This window comes from Podarcis tiliguerta (assembly GCF_965153285.1).
Source record: "Podarcis tiliguerta genome assembly, chromosome: 9".
In the NCBI taxonomy this organism is placed as follows: Eukaryota; Metazoa; Chordata; class Lepidosauria; order Squamata; family Lacertidae; genus Podarcis; species Podarcis tiliguerta.
The window spans coordinates 15,206,875-15,222,610 of NC_139542.1; the positions used below are offsets into that span (position 1 = coordinate 15,206,875).

At 43.3% G+C, this 15,736-nt stretch overlaps 1 protein-coding gene across 1 annotated transcript; it reads left to right on the forward strand.

The window, feature by feature from the left end:
• Positions 1-5,639: 5,639 nt before the first annotated feature.
• LOC310657669 (estradiol 17-beta-dehydrogenase 11-like) lies at positions 5,640-15,263 on the forward strand. The gene is made up of 7 exons (XM_083398723.1): positions 5,640-5,930; positions 6,070-6,177; positions 9,681-9,812; positions 11,240-11,346; positions 13,531-13,668; positions 14,373-14,489; positions 14,792-15,263. The coding sequence occupies exons 1-7, from the start codon at positions 5,721-5,723 to the stop codon at positions 14,880-14,882; spliced, it is 903 nt and encodes a 300-aa protein (XP_083254849.1). The 5' UTR covers positions 5,640-5,720; the 3' UTR covers positions 14,883-15,263.
• The last annotated feature ends 473 nt before the right edge of the window (positions 15,264-15,736 follow it).

The window sequence follows — 15,736 nt, forward strand, 5'->3', positions numbered from 1 at the left end:
AAAAGGTGGTGGGAAACTTTTCTCTTTTTTAATATGATTTACCTAACAACAACCCCTCAAGAAGAACTGCCACATGATTGATAGCAAGTGAGATCGGAAAATAAACTGTGTGGAAACAAAATTATTAACCAAAGGCTTTGTTTTGCCGAAGATCTGGAAAGGAAACGAAAGGCTTTTGGTGTGACGCAGTTCTAATTGGGAACCGCCATCATGACACAGACTTTGTTGCAAGATTTATAGTCAAAGTGGGAGATGTGCTACAGTTTTGTTATTATATTTGAATTCCACTGCTGATTTGGCAACAACTCTTCTGGAAAGGCTGATTTATGGAGCAACTGGTCTGGGAAAGTTAATGAGTAGACGCTGTAAAGTAGATTTGTAAAGGATAACAACAAAGAGATGGAAATATGGGACTTGTGAACATCAAAGCAGCAGAAATATGAGATGATTGGACCCTTTCCGAACTCGAAGCATGGGTACCCCCAACAAAAATTTAAAATTCGGCTAAATATTTGGAGTTTATTATGTATTGGTATAATTTGGAATTAATGTGATATGGTTGGTTTGTTAATTGTAAATTTAATAAAAATTATTATTTTAAAAAAAGAAGTGTGACGTTCTGGGAATGGAATGCTGTGGCTGAAGAGGATTTCTTATTTACCGCCACCAGTCAGACTTTGGTGCACGTAAAATGGCAGGAGCGATAAGTAGTATTTGTGGAATATTGATTTATAACTAATGATTTTTGTGGGCTGACAAAGTGAAGAGTAACTCGACTTGACATTTGGGAATATGTTCTAGTTAAATAAAAGCCCAAGCAGGAATTGAAATATGTACAGCCCCTGGGAAATGAAGAAGGAGGAAAATCATGATAAAATGCTAAAACATTTTAAGTATTGAAATGGAATTAGGAAATGTATGTTACATTGAGCAAGTAAAGGAGGGAAGAGAAACACCCAGAAAGTGAGATGGGAAGTCAACTTTTAAAGTTTGTACTAAATTTAAATTAATTTGTTGTAAATTTGTTAATTTTTTTGAAAAGCAATAAAAATTACCGGTAATTGGAATAAAAAGAGAAGGATTTGCTGCATTCAGCAGTAGGGATTGCCTTGCAAGGTCCCACAATTCTTTGATCCTGCTCCAACACTTAACAGCTGTTTGAAGATCGCCAGATTGTGGGAGGCTGGTCTACATTATGCATACTTGGGAGATGGCAAACAACTGCAGAATGTGCCATATGCTTCTTGTGACTGTTGCAAATATAATCATAGAGTTGGAAGAGACCACAAGGGCCATCGAGTCCAACCCCCTGCCAAGCAGGAAACACCATATAAGATCAGCCCCAGGCTGCGGTTCCACGGCTGAACTGCTCTGCCCATGTTTTCTCCTCATGTTCCACCAAAATCAACTCTCCTGTAGTCTAAGCCAATAAAATTTGAGCCATTCCTCCTTTGAGATCTTGAGCGCCATGTTTTGAAACAAGTGAAGTACAGTGGTACCTCAGGTTACATACACTTCAGGTTACATACGCTTCAGGTTACACACTCCGCTAACCCAGAAATAGTGCTTCAGGTTAAGAACTTTGCTTCAGAATGAGAACAGAAATCGGGCTCCCGCGGCGTGGCGGCAGCAGGAGGCCCCATTAGTTAAAGTGGTGCTCCAGGTTAAGAACAGTTTCAGGTTAAGTGCGGACCTCCTGAACGAATTAAGTACTTAACCTGAGGTACCACTGTAATACACATTTCCTCATAAAAGGGGGGCTGGGTTGAAAGAACTAGAGTCTTAAGTTACCTAATTGTACCAGTAATCAAATGGCAAGATTCAAATTCCTAAACTTAAGCCTGGAAATGGTAGAAAGTAAGAGGAACCAAAATTGCCAGATGTATCCTCCATCTGGACTTCCCACCAAAGCTAGGCCTTCTAACAGAATATTAAAATACAAAAACCTATTAAACATTAAAAGCTTCCCTAAACAGGGCTGCCTTCAGATGTCTTCTAAAAGTTGTTTTTCTCTTTGACATCTGGTGGGAGGGCGTTCCACAGGGCGGGTGCCACTACTGAGAAGGCCCTCTGCCTGGTTCCCTGTAACTTGGCTTCTCGCAGCGAGGGAACCACCAGAAGGCCCTCAGAGCTGGACCTCAGTGTCTGGGCAGAACGATGGGGGTGGAGACGCTCCTTCAGGTATACAGGACCAAGGCCGTTTAGGGCTTTAAAGGTCAGCATCAACAGTTTGGGAATGGCTGTACCTGTTGTACAGGTCACTAGAGCATGTACCACTCTGGCAAGACAGTCCCCGGGCAGATAGGATCTCAGCCTGCGTACCAGATGGAGCTGGTAAACAGCTGCCCTGGACAGCTGTGAGTCCAGAATGACTCCCAGGCTGCGCACCTGGTCCTTCAGGGGCACAGTTACCCCATTCAGGACCAGGGAGTCCTCCACACCTGCCTCACACTATCCCCCCAATGTGTTCACCAAGCAAAAATAGGTTCAACAGATAGCGTTTTACGGTGCTTTCTAGTCACATTTCCTAACTCTGTGAACAAAAGACAAATGATTAAACCACCTCTAAAATTAGTTATGCACATATTCACCTATTTTGCAATGTTTACTGCCCTTTAGCAAATATGTTATTTGGGTTGATTCCAAAGTTTCTGCAGGGACTTTTTTTTTTAGTTAAGTAAACCCAGAGTTAAGGTAGCCCAGAGCTGGACTGAGGGGAAATGTTTGGGAATTGTATTCATATAATGTTTTTCACACCCCCCCCCATGTTTCTTGATCAGAAATCCAAGTTCAAAACAAATGCATGGGGGATAATGCATTCTCATATCTTATCTTTACTCCTTGCCTGGGGTAGCAGTATATATTAGCCTAGTGGGCCCCCTTTGTCCCTTAAGATGTACTTTGAGTTTCTTAGGCATTTAAAAGACCATAAATTAGTAAACCATCTCTTGCTTCATCGTATCACCTTGCTTTGACACACAGGCCCCCAAACTTTTAACCCCTTCATTCTATGATTGGCCTTTGGTCTGGTCTTCCACCAGTTCCTGAAAATTTGGGGACTTGCCTCAGCAGAAGAGGGTTGTTGAGCTTTTTTGGGGAACATCTCAAAAATGTGGTCCCCCTCCCATCATTTTTCTTTAAAAAAATCACCCTAGTTGCCATATGCCCAGGTTTTCCTGGACATTTTGCTGATTCAGCAAAAATCTGCTCGGACGCCATTTTGACAGTCTGACGTGTCCAGGAAAACCCAGACATATGGCAGTCCCAGACAAGAAATTCCTGGGCTGACTTACACATCCCAGGTTGGCTGACCTATTGAAGACCAAATCTGTAAACATGACAAATGGTGTTGATTTGCCATCTGAGAAGAATCCTTTTGCTTGAGGAGACAGATGGTGCCAGGGTAACTGGGTGTGAGGTGACAGGAAAAGGGAGTCTTTTAGCAAGGTGTTCTGGGAAGAAGAGACGAGAGAAGAAAGACTGGGATCCATCTTAGGCAGGTTGGCTGAAGGCTGGCTAGGAGAGATCCCTTGGACTCCAGGGCTGCACTGCTGAGGGGGACAAGCCCCTCTTGAAATAAAAATGCTGAAGGTGTAAATAGGCGAATAAACCATATTTCTTAAAGCTACAACAGTGTCCGCCGTGTCTCAGTTCTCCAAAGGAACACAGGTCCAGGGTGAGTGCCTAGAACCCCCTGTGATCTTGCTACTGCTCCACAGAAACAGGGGGAGGCCCCCAAACTCTTGTAACACTGGGCATTTCAGGGAACCAGGAAGACACTGAAGGAATTAGAGATGGATGAATATGTCCATTTTGGTTTCTCTCTCCTTGTTTTTCTAATTCAAAGTCCAGTTTTCCACATTTCCACATCAATTTGCTATTTTTTTTAAAAAATGTATTTTTATTAAAGATTTTCGTGGTTTACAAAAGTATCTACAATCTCTCTCTCTCTTTTTTCTTCAAGTAACATTTTTTACAGATCAGTTTCATTTGTTGAGACATTAGGAAGAAAAGGGGGAAAGAGGTGGAGGGGGGAAAGATGGGTGGGGTAGGGTGGCGATGTTTCTATTTTACTTAATATATGTGGGGTTTTGTGTCAGTGTCGCTTGTGCAGGTTCTCTGCTATTCACTTGCGTTTCTTGGTGGAGAGAGAGGTTGGGGTTGGCCTCGGGTGTGGTTGTTTGTTTGTGATTGGCTGTGGTGATTGTTTTCATGTGTGAGTGGAGTGGGTGTTTTGGATCAGGTTAGTCATATTGATTTGTATGTTGCTGGTGGATTTTTGTCATTGTCTTGTTGGGCTGTGTATGTGACAAAGGGGAGCCATACTGGGGTGAAGGCGTCTTCTTCTATTTGTCCCCATGTCAGCTTTAGTTTATTGGTTAATTTTTCTAGTAAGGCTGTTTCCCATACTATTTGGTACCATTGGTCCATGCTTACTCCTGACAGGTCTCTCCAGTGTCTGGTTATGGTGGTTTTGGCTGCTGAAAGTAGGTGGGTTATGAATTCTTTGTGGTGTAAATGGGCATTATTGTTTTGGAAGATATTTAGTAGGGCCAATTCTGGGATGATTTCTAACATTTGCTTAGTTATTTTACATATTTCTCGTATGGCTGTTGTCTAGAATAGTTGGATTTTGGGACACTCCCACCACACGTGGAGGTATGTGCCTGTGGAGGTGCACCCTCTCCAGCATTTTGGTGGGATTCCTTTTTTTCCCTTTTTCCTTTAAAGTCAGGCGCTTGCGCTGTATTATTTTCAGCACTTGCTAAATAGGCAAGCCTATATAATTCCGATATGCAATTTTATTTTATCATGTACCTCAAAAACAACAAAACTGCTTCTCCTCTGTTCTCCCATAGGATGTTTGGTCTTGATTAAAGGCCCCCTTACCTGCACCCCAAGCGACGTGGGTGGCACTGTGGTCTAAACCACAGAGCCTAGGGCTTGCCAATCAGAAGGTCAGCGGTTTGAATCCCCATGATGTGGTGAGCTCCTGTTGCTCGGTCCCAGCTCCTGCCAACCTAGCAGTTCGAAAGCACATCAAAGTGCAAGTAGATAAATAGGTAGGTACCGCTCCGGTGGGAAGGTGAACAGCGTTTCCGTGTGCTGCTCTGGTTCTCCAGAAGCAGCTGGCCACATGATCTGGAAGCTGTCTGCAGACAAATGCTGGCTCCCTCGGCATATAGAGCAAGATGAGCGCACAACCCCAGAGTCATCCGTGACTGGACCTAACGGTCAGGGGGTACCTTTACCTTTACTTGCACCCCAAACCCAGTTTGAGCACTGGACTATTTAGATTGGCTGGGACACATTGGTCAGCTTAATGTCTGAGAGAGGGGCTAGGAGGCTAACGGAAGAACAGCAGATTGAGTGATTATATTATCGGGGTGGGGGGGACTTTTTTCACCATTTTCCAAAGCCAATAAGGATACATTTCTACTTCTGCTTCCAGCCAGCCAAGCCAAGGAGACCAGGGACTTGTGGCTGTTCTCATGGGATGGGGGCTTGAGGCTCTTCAGTGGGGTGTCAATTAGGCAGGCATAAATCTGCAAAATGTTTGCATGGAAAGCCAGATCTTTGGAGCATTGCATCAGGGGCGTTGAGGGTAGCTGCGTGGCCATTTGGAACCTAGCCAGGACGTCAGTTTCTGATTAATAAATAACAGTGTACACACACAGGTGTGCATTGGTTTCAGTGTGCAGAACTTTTCTCAAAAGAAGATGCATCTCTTGCTCGAGATCCCTGTGTTTTTCCTTGTGGTCCTCTACTCCTATTTAGAGGCTCTTGTCAAGCTTTTCATTCCCACGAAGGAAAAATGTGTCAGCGGGCAAATTGTTCTGATCACTGGATCCGGCCATGGGCTTGGGAGAGCAACTGCTTACGAATTTGCGAGGCGCCAATGCAAGTTAGTTCTGTGGGATATCAACAAGGTATGATTGCATTATTGCTAGGATTAGAGCTGGGTTAGTCTACATTGACTGGACCTTCTCCAATAGCATCCTCTAAAAGAATTCTAATTGGTTTTTGAGGCCCTTTCCCAGTGAGCTTTCAATCCCTTTCCATTTCTAGAATGGCGTTGAAGAAACTGCTGAAGAATGCAGGAGGCTGGGAGTCACAGCACATGCTTTTGTGGTGGACTGTAGCAAGAAAGAGGACATCTACAGTGCTGCAGAGAAGGTGAGCCTTCAGACTCCCCCAAAGGCTTCCCCAGCCTGCTATGATGTCAGTATCCTAAAGTTCAGCTCCTGCCAACCTAGCAGTTCGAAAGCACGCCAGTGCAAGTAGATAAATAGGTACCACTGCGGTGGGAAGGTAAACGGCGTTTCCGTATGCTCTGGTTTCTGTCACTGTGTCTGTGGACAAATGCCAGCTCCCTTGGCCTGAAAGTGAGATGAGCGCCACAACCCCATAGTCACTTTTGAATGGACTTAGCTGACCAGGGGTCCTTTACCTTTTTACCTAAAGTTCAGCAAATTATTAAATATTGCTATTTGTTATTTATTTAATATTGCTATTTGTGCACACCCTCCTCCTCCTCCTCCTTTGGCTATCACTCGTAGTCTTCCATAAACACGGTTTTAACAATGAGTCTGTAAGCGACTGTGGAGGCCAATTCTGAATCCACCCGTCCTTCCACAGTGGGGACATTGGTTTCCAGACGGGAGTTGATCATGGTGTGGATTTGCCAAGTGTGCCTTCTTCTTAGCACATTTCTCCCTTGCATCCTGAGTTTGAGTGTCTTTGGTAAAGGCTGTTCTCCAACTGGAGCATTCACAGGCTAGTGTTTCCCACTTGTCAGTGTTTATACTACATTTTTAAAGATTTGCCTTGAGATAGTCTTTAAACCTCTTTTGTTGACCATCAGCATTACGCTTTCCCTTTTTAAGTTCGGAATAGAGTAGTTGCTTTGGAAGATCATCAGGCATCCGCACAACACGACCAGTCCAACGAAGTTGGTGTTGAAGAATCATCGCTTCAACGCTGGTGATCTTTGCTTCTGCCAGTACACTGATATTAGTTCGCCTGCCTTCCCATGTACAGGAATGGTAGGAGTGGTAAGTCACTGTCAAAGATCACTGAAATGGAGGCCTTGATAATGCCACTACTAGGGTTTTGCCAACAGCATCAGCTTACTACACTTTTTAGTGATAGCTGATGCATGGCCATTTGATGTACCTTTGGGGACTATTAATTTGGTGTGTATTTATTATTGGTTGCTTAACATGCAGGCCTGTCATTTCTTTCACTGGGCTGTATTTGAATGGTAATTGTTATGTACTGAAGTTCTCACCCTGGGCCAGCAGGGGGATACTGTAGATAGTTATGCAAATGAAGGATCGCAAGTGACGTTCAGTGATTGGATAGTTTGTATGCAGATGAAGGATCGAAAGTGATGTTCAGTGATTGGCTAGATACAGAAAATGGTTACTGTTGCATTCTAGTGGAGTTCTATATAAGCAGGCTGACTGAGCTCCTCAGTTCAGTTCTGTTCCAGCTTACAAATAAAGAGCTGCTTTGGAAGAATCGCTGTGTTGTCTGATATGTTTGCCCACAACTTAACAGTAATGGTTTTCATTTCATATTATTGCTAGCTGATGAAGATTTATCATTGAAACAGTTCATTATCCTGAAAGATCTTTGATCTTTGACCTTTGACAGTGACCTACCACTCCCACCATTCCTGTTCATGGAGCATTTATTTGATTCTTATTAGTTTGTGACTCCATGCACATATTATACATCTTCTGTTTATGAATTTTGAAACAGTATAGTGTTATAAAAATATTGTCTGTATATTATTAGCTGACTTGTTGCTTGTTGTTGTTTAGAGTGTTCTGATTTGCAACACATGGGATTTTCTTTGGGTTATACCAAGTCAGATCATTGGTCTTTCTAGTTCAGTATTCTCCACAATGATTGGGAGTAGCTCTCCAGAGTTTTGAGCAAGAACCTTTCCCAGCCCTCCCTGGAATTGTTAAGGATTGAGCCTGAGACCTTCTGAGGTGTTACACATATCTAGGCTTCATTATCAGCTTAGCAGCAGGAATGCTTGGGAAATGGTAGGTTGCGTGCCAAAGACTTAAAGGAAAACATGCCCATAGCTTCTTGTGCAAGGTAGTTTCTCATTCTCATTCCATTTGTTTTATATGAAGTAAGCGGCATTGCAAAGAGAGGTGTCTGTTGCTCGTTGGCAGCTAGCCAAATTGCAGAGATATATTCAGTGGAGATTTGTGCATTAGGTCTCCCAGGGCAATGCACCTGTAAAAAATCAAAATATTTTTTAAAGTCCTGCACTATCTCAAAACCATACTCTTTCTCCTACCATCAAATCCTTCCACTTCACCTGAGAGAGACCCGTGAAGACATTTCTGTCCCTCTCCAATTCTCCGGAGAATCAGCTCTCTGCACTGCTCAGACTGGAGATCCCTTCCTGGTGGAGAGTTCTGGAGAGCTCAAAAAATCTTGTTCCTAGTTTTGCGAAACTTTGTTTACTCCTAATAAATGCATTGCCCTTTTTAATCATCATCATAATCTTATTTGTATGTTGCCTTTCCATAGTAAAAACCATGCACAAGGCAGCTTACATGAAAAGATTTACATAAATACAAGTATAATGAAAGTAGCCAAAAACAATTAACAAAATACATCACAAAGAACACAACCAAGCTGAACAACTTCCACATAAATCATGAGATCTAAGAAAAATTATCAATAACAGCAAAAAAACAAAAAACAAACAAACAAACCAACAACCCTACCCCGAAACAATACCCCGGCCAAAGAGTCTGTTCAGCAGCTTCAGCTTTTGTAGCTGGAGTCAGTCTGGAACCCTCCCTCCCAGGCCAGGTGGGAAAAGACCTGAAAGGCAGGGAGCAGGTCTTCTAGGACTCACAGTCAAGATGGAATAATAAATGGAATAAAAACAGCCAATAATAAAAATAATGGACCAACTGGACTTCTTATGTTTTTTGTTTTAGTTAGGGGTTCAGGGCAAGATCCTGTCAAAGTTAAGCATTTTCCCACCCTATTGGAGGGGGGGAGAGAGAAATTTAACAATTAAAAATTGCTTTATGCTGAAATCTAGTATGCACCTGCCTGGGAGCAAGCCTTGGTGAACTCCATAGGATTTCATTCAGGGTAGACATGCATAGAATGGCACTGTTAGGACTTCATTAACCCACTCAGCAGGGTCAGTGACAAAGGTGAGTCATGCAAACCTACCTGTCCATACACACTGGGGATAGCAAAATTAATGAGAGAAATTCAAGAAAGTTTCAATCCTGGCACATACGCTTGTGGAGATTGAGGCACAGGGTCATCCTACATTTCTGCATAAAATTTGAATGTGCTTATTTATATGTACAGTATAGATGCCCCCGGGAAAGGAAGGCATTGAGTAGCTGCTGAAGGTGTTCTGTGCTGACACTGTGCTTTGCAGTGTGTCCAACCACCCTATAAGCAAAGTAATGTTGTTGTTTTTTAAGTTTCTAAAGGAAGGAGCTAGGCAATACAGAGCTTGCCACAAAAGACTCGGGGGCTCATGCCCTAAAACCCTAATCTAACCTCTTGTAATCTGTAATTTTATTATTATTATTATTTGCATTTATTCATTCCATACATCATAAAATGTCTCAGAGCAGCTAAACACCTCTGCCCTATATTATTCCCTTTCTTTAAAGGTGAGAAAGGAGATTGGTGATGTGGACATCTTGATGAACAACGCCGGAGTGATCTCCCCAACAGACGTGCTGTCAACTGAGGATCAAGCCATCCAAAAAATGTTTGAAGTCAACATCCTTGCTCACTACTGGGTAATAAAGAAACCTTAAGCACAGCCCTGTTGCAAGAACAGCCCTATGAGCACATTGTTGTGTAATGGGAGGTACTGACAATGGTTGATATGATCTCCTGCAGCCTTCACGCAACCTACTGGCCTCCAGATTATTTGAATGACAAGCTTTCATGGTAGTCCTGGCAGGGGCTGATGGGAATTGTAGTTCAAAACATTTGGAAGGTGCTATGCTGGCGAAAGGGCGGACTACTCTCTCACATGGATAATGTTGGAGCGTGCCCATGAGTGCCACAGGGCAGGTTGGTGTTATGTTGTTGGAAAAGGTGATCAACTCCCCCACCCCCCAGTTATATTTTATTAAATTTTCAAAAACAATCACATATACACTCCAATACATAATATTTCTTTTCTTTTCTTTTGCTGACTTCCCACCCCAATTTCCATCATCTGATGTGACATTACACCTGAATGAAAAGATGCAGCGTGGTTCAGCGCTGTTTTATTAGTGCAGCACAGCACTATTTTGTTTTTATTTCTGCATCTGGCTTTCAAATTTATACCATAAATTGTTCTGCTCATCTTATGGATTGAAGATGTGTGATATTAAATAACGCATGTACATAAAGAACTAGGGTCCCTGCTCCTTGCCCCTCCCCACTGTAATTGCCACTTGCACTTAGAAGGCGGGAGAGTGGAACCTACGTGACTGCAATGGCCCCTACAGAATAAAACCCACTTCAGAATAAATAAAGGAAACTAAGAACAAACAAACCTGAAACAACAGCAGCAGAGTTGCTACAACAGTCGCTACTGTTTTACTAAATGGCTGACTTCTATGGAAAGTTACCAGGGCTGCCTTACCCATAGGTGCTAGGGGTCCAGGGCACCTGGGCGCCAGGCTCTCAGGGGTGCCAGGCTGAAAGTCTGGGGCCAAGATTTGGAGTCTGGGAATTGGGAAGAGCTGACAGCTGCTGCTGAGTGGAGCAGAGCCCATCGGGTAAGCGAGGCACTGAGGCAGCTGGCCGGCTCTGCCCTCCTGCGCACCTGGGATTGGTGGGCTGTTGAGAGGGCCTGCCCAGTGCATGCTGCTCACATGAGGCGCCCAGCTTCACTCAGACGCCGCTGCCACTACCTCACACTCGACTGTTGTTGTGCTGGGCTCTGCTTGCCCACCCCCCAGGCGCCCCCCTTTGCTCTGCAGCCGCTGCTGCCTCGGGCTCCTCTGTTGCTGCTGAGGCGGCTGGCCAAGCCAGCTCTCCTGTGCGTGCCTCACCAGCCAACCCTTTAAAAAAGTCATCAATTTTGAGTTTCTCCTCCCTAAAAACGGGTCAACAACTTTGGGCAAACTGGGTGGGGGGAGGGTTGCCGGGCAGATCTTTGCACCCTGGCGCCGCATACGCTTAAGTCAGCCCTGAAAGTTACCCCCCTTTCTTTTTAAACTTTCAGACCGCAAAAGCATTTCTACCGACCATGATGAAGAACAACCACGGCCATATCATCACCGTGGCTTCTGCTGGGGGACACACAGTGGCTCCATTCGTTGTGGCTTATTGGTGCGTATATAGGAGACACATTTCCCCATCAGCAGAAATAAAAGAAGCCATAAAATAATGCCCTACACTTATTAAATTTGTGAGTAGATTTACCTGTATTGGTTTTATTTACCCAACAACTGATTTTATATGGAATCTTACCTTTTGAGAAATGCAGCTTATAGGAAGAATACTTTGGATGGGATTCAGCTTTTTCTTCCTCCCCTCTCCCAGTGTGCACACCAGAAATGTTTTCCTGAGGGTCTCCCAACTATCTGGAGGACATTCTGAGTGTGTGTGAGGAGCAGCCACAGAGAGGACGGTGTGTGTGTGTTCTGTTGTGCAAGTGGACATTTGCCACACAAGCAGAATGGCAGTTCCCGTTCTAAATGCAGCTCCTGCTCCTGTTTCGGAAGCTGTACCCATGGATTCCCAATGGTGTGGTGCCATTTTTTGGGAGCATGGAAGTCTGTGGTGTGGAAGGCAAGGGTTCAGAAGTTCTGGAATTCAGGCAGAAGCTCTTTGGACTACATCATAAGTGTCCAGCCAATGCCAATACATACTTGAAGTCCACGAGCTTGCGATTCTTAATTTATATACTGCTTCTTGGATCAGGGACACGGGTGGCGCTGTGGGTTAAACCACAGAGCCTAGGACTTGCCGATCAGAAGGTTCTCCTCTGTTCTCCCATTGGATGTTTGGGCTTGACTAAGGGCCCCCTTACCTGCACCCCAAGCAACACATGTGGCTCTGTGGTCTAAACCGCAGAGCCTAGGGCTTGCCGATCAGAAGGTCAGCAGTTTGAATCCCCGCAACGGGGTGAGCTCCCGTTGCTCGGTCCCTGCTCCTGCCAACCTAGCAGTTCGAAAGCACGTCAAAGTGCAAGTAGATAAATAGTACCTCTCCGGTGGGAAGGTAAACACCGTTTCTGTGCGCTGCTCTGGTTCGCCAGAAGCGGTTTAGTCCTGCTGGCCACATGACCCGGAAGCTGTACGCCGGCTCCCTCGGCCAATAAAGCAAGATGAGCGCCACAACCCCAGAGTCGGTCTCGACTGGACCTAATAGTCAGGGGTCCCTTTACCTTTACCTCTTGGACCAGAGGTCCCCACTTTGGTGAACAGTGCATGGATGCCACCAAAGATACAATGAAAGTACCATGAAATGCAATAAGCCAATCATTTGTCAAAATTACGATACATGTAAGGCAGCGGAATCACAGCATCGGGGAGGGGTGGGGAAATTGTGAACCTCCATATGTTGCTGGACTCTCAACTTCCATCAGTCCTGGTCAGCATGGCCAATATAGTGAGGGGTGATTGGAGGTGCAGTCCTGCAACAGTTGACGCACCACCATTTCTCGATCCCTGATGCAGTAGGAGAAGAATAAAATAATTCCCTCCCATACTAAAGGATTACAGAGTGCTCTCACCATTTCCACATCCCACATGCTTAGGAGCTAGAAACCTGAGCCCAGTCAACAAGAGATCACCATAACTATAGTCATCTTACTTTAACCAGAGGAACTGAGTGGTGCTTGATTGCTAACCTAAAGCTAATTCTCATGACCCTGGGATTGCTGAGTGGGCGAAGATTTCACTGAATATCCAAATCCCAGTTGGCCAAAATGTGCTTCCAGTAGCTGAACAGCAACTGCACATGCATGCATGCATGCATTATAAAATCCACATGTGGGAGTAAATATACGAACTATTTGAGAAATAATTGTAATGAACAGATTACGCTAGTAGGATTGCAAGAAGTTTTGTAAGAATGATTATTTGAAATATTGCAAGAAAGACTATGAGGAGAACTATTAGTTAATGATAATAAAGAGTAATAGAGAAATTAAGAAATGCAGAATAAGTGATAAAGAACAGAAAATCATCAGAGCAGTTGACGGAAGTCTAAAATATTGTATATGACAAGAAGTTATGTTATATGATTGTTGGAGATATGTTAAAAAAACTAATAAAAATGTATATTTAAAAAATATAAAATTAGCATGTGGAGAAGCAGCTCATAAGTCTACTCTAGAACAAATACAATTACTCCATACATGTAGGTCTGAGGTTAGTGAGGGCCGACAGCTCTAATAACAGCTGCATGTTGTCCCTGAATATTTGTGATGTTTCATGTGAGATTTGTATTGTGCAGAAGGCAATCATGATCATCCAGCCACTAAGCTATGTCTGAAATTTCTCGTAGCTCGTCCAAATTTGCTGCAGTTGGGCTTCACCGAGCTCTGACAGAAGAGCTGTCTGCATTGAAGAAAGACGGGGTCAAGACTTCATGCATCTGCCCTATGTTTATAAATTCCGACTTCGTCAAAAATCCGTCTTCAAGGTACTGAATAAGAAAGGTGTGACATTGACAGTTAGAAAAATCCAATGTTAAAGTGCCCTTTTGTAGTGCCAGCCATTTAGTCCTTCCTTTCCTTTTGTTCCATCTATTGTTGTGTCCCAGGTGTCTTTTTTTTATTGAACATTCATGATGGTTTGTGCTATTTTGGTGGTCATACACGATATCGCTTTCAATGCTCTTTGTGCCTGCAAAAGTTTCAGGGGAGCCATGCTGCTTCATTTCCAACAGTAATTTTTTGCTGAAATCCTGTAACCTTTCATGCCACAGATTATATCGGTGGCATGGCTTGGTTTTTTTGTCGTGCTTTCCAGACAGCAATAATGTGGTAGGTGGTATTGGGGAAGCGTCGCAGAACAACAAATAAAGCAAAATAAATCCACCACTGACACACTTTTATAGCATCAGAGAGCATGTTGCAGAATATTGCTGCAATAAAATAACAGTCTGGAGTGGCCCAGCCTCTTTTAAAAATAATCTGAGTTTCCATTTAGATTTGTTTCAGGTCGTTCAGTTAAAAGAAATCCTCCCCGACCTTCTCTTGTGTTTTGGCTTCATTTACCTGTGCTCCAGGCCTATCATGTGAGCATCATCTCATTGCCTGATTTTTGTACTGGTCGCAAGTTCCAAGCCTTCACCTTGCAAAGAATGTGCAAATAGAATGTTGCTTTTCCCCTCTCTAACTTCAGATTAATGCCTCCATTGGAGCCTGAAGAAGTTGCAAGTCAAGCAATGAAGGGAATTCTAACCAATGAGAGCATGATTTTCATCCCACGATTTCTGAAAGTCAGTGTCATGCTGGATAGGTAAGTATGCTGAAAAATTAAAACCAACTGCTAAATGTATTTTTTTTAAACAAAACACAAAAACCAAAACCACTTTTGGTCTAATTAATGTGTCTGTTGCTTTCAGAGTGTTACTTCCAGGTAGACAAATGACAGGGAACATATAGGTCTTCACATGTTGTTAGACTATAACCTCAGTCATCCCTTACCATTGCCGTACTGGCCACAGCTGATGGGAGTTGAAGTCCAACATTTAGAAAGTTGCCGGATGCCCAACATTGAAATAGGTAGTCAAAACTAATATATCTTCCTCTTTTCTCCAGGTTCCTTCCAGCTCGTGGAGCTAAAGCTTTGTGGAAGCTGAATAAACTTAAATTTGATTTTACCATTGGATACAAGGACAAGGAAAACTAAGGGGATGGGATTGCTGTTTTTAATTGCTTTTAACTCTTTGAAGCTGTAATTCTGCATAAAATCTAATCTGTTATGAAACCTATCATACACCTTCTCCTTGTAGCAAGTAGCTCCATCAACCTATCTATGTATGAATGGCACGGAGAAATCAACTTTTCCCTGCAACTGAGATGATGTCTTCCTATCTCTTAAGAATGGTGTGATCCAGAGTTAAGTTTCCTCCCTCTCTAAACAAAGAAATAATAATGTTTTGTTTCATGAAATGAATGAAGCCTCTAACTTGGCAAGATGTCACTGGATGATGGGTGAGGCATTTACAACTTTCCCCCTTGAAGTATGAAATAATGCAGCAGAACCCAATAAACAAACATGAGTGTGAAATATGGTTTTCCTACTGTATGATCATGGATGTAATGTTGGTGGGAGACAAGGAAGGATGTCTCCTTCATACTTTACAAACTCTGCTTGAAAATATCAGGATCAAACAACATTAATAGTATGAATATTTATGAGTGCGCACATTTTTTCACTCATGCGATCCTTTGTTTTGTGCCTGGAAAATGCATGTCACAATGGCAAGTAATTTAGTATTTCCTGCTTACAGATTACATGAAGCGTATCTGGCTGATTTTACCCATTCCTGGATGTTTCTCTCCCATCGAAACCAACCTTTGCCACTAGTATTACCATTAGCATGGCGTCAGTCATTGCCCCTGTAATTACTGCCTTTATCAGTGAATCGTACTTTCTACTTGCATGTCAAGTTAATATTGCCCTGCCATTGCTTAATTAAGTCTATGGCATTGCCAGCTAAACATTTGAATTGCAGATATATCATGATTTGTGAAATAAGG

Excerpts from the sequence above, each read along its gene's own strand:
- LOC310657669 (XM_083398723.1), top strand. The coding sequence starts at position 5,721 with ATGCATCTCTTGCTCGAGATCCCTGTGTTTTTCCTTGTGGTCCTCTAC. Across the intron at positions 9,813-11,239 it reads ACATCCTTGCTCACTACTGG|ACCGCAAAAGCATTTCTACC; the intron begins GTAATAAAGAAA and ends TTAAACTTTCAG. Across the intron at positions 11,347-13,530 it reads CCATTCGTTGTGGCTTATTG|CTCGTCCAAATTTGCTGCAG; the intron begins GTGCGTATATAG and ends AATTTCTCGTAG.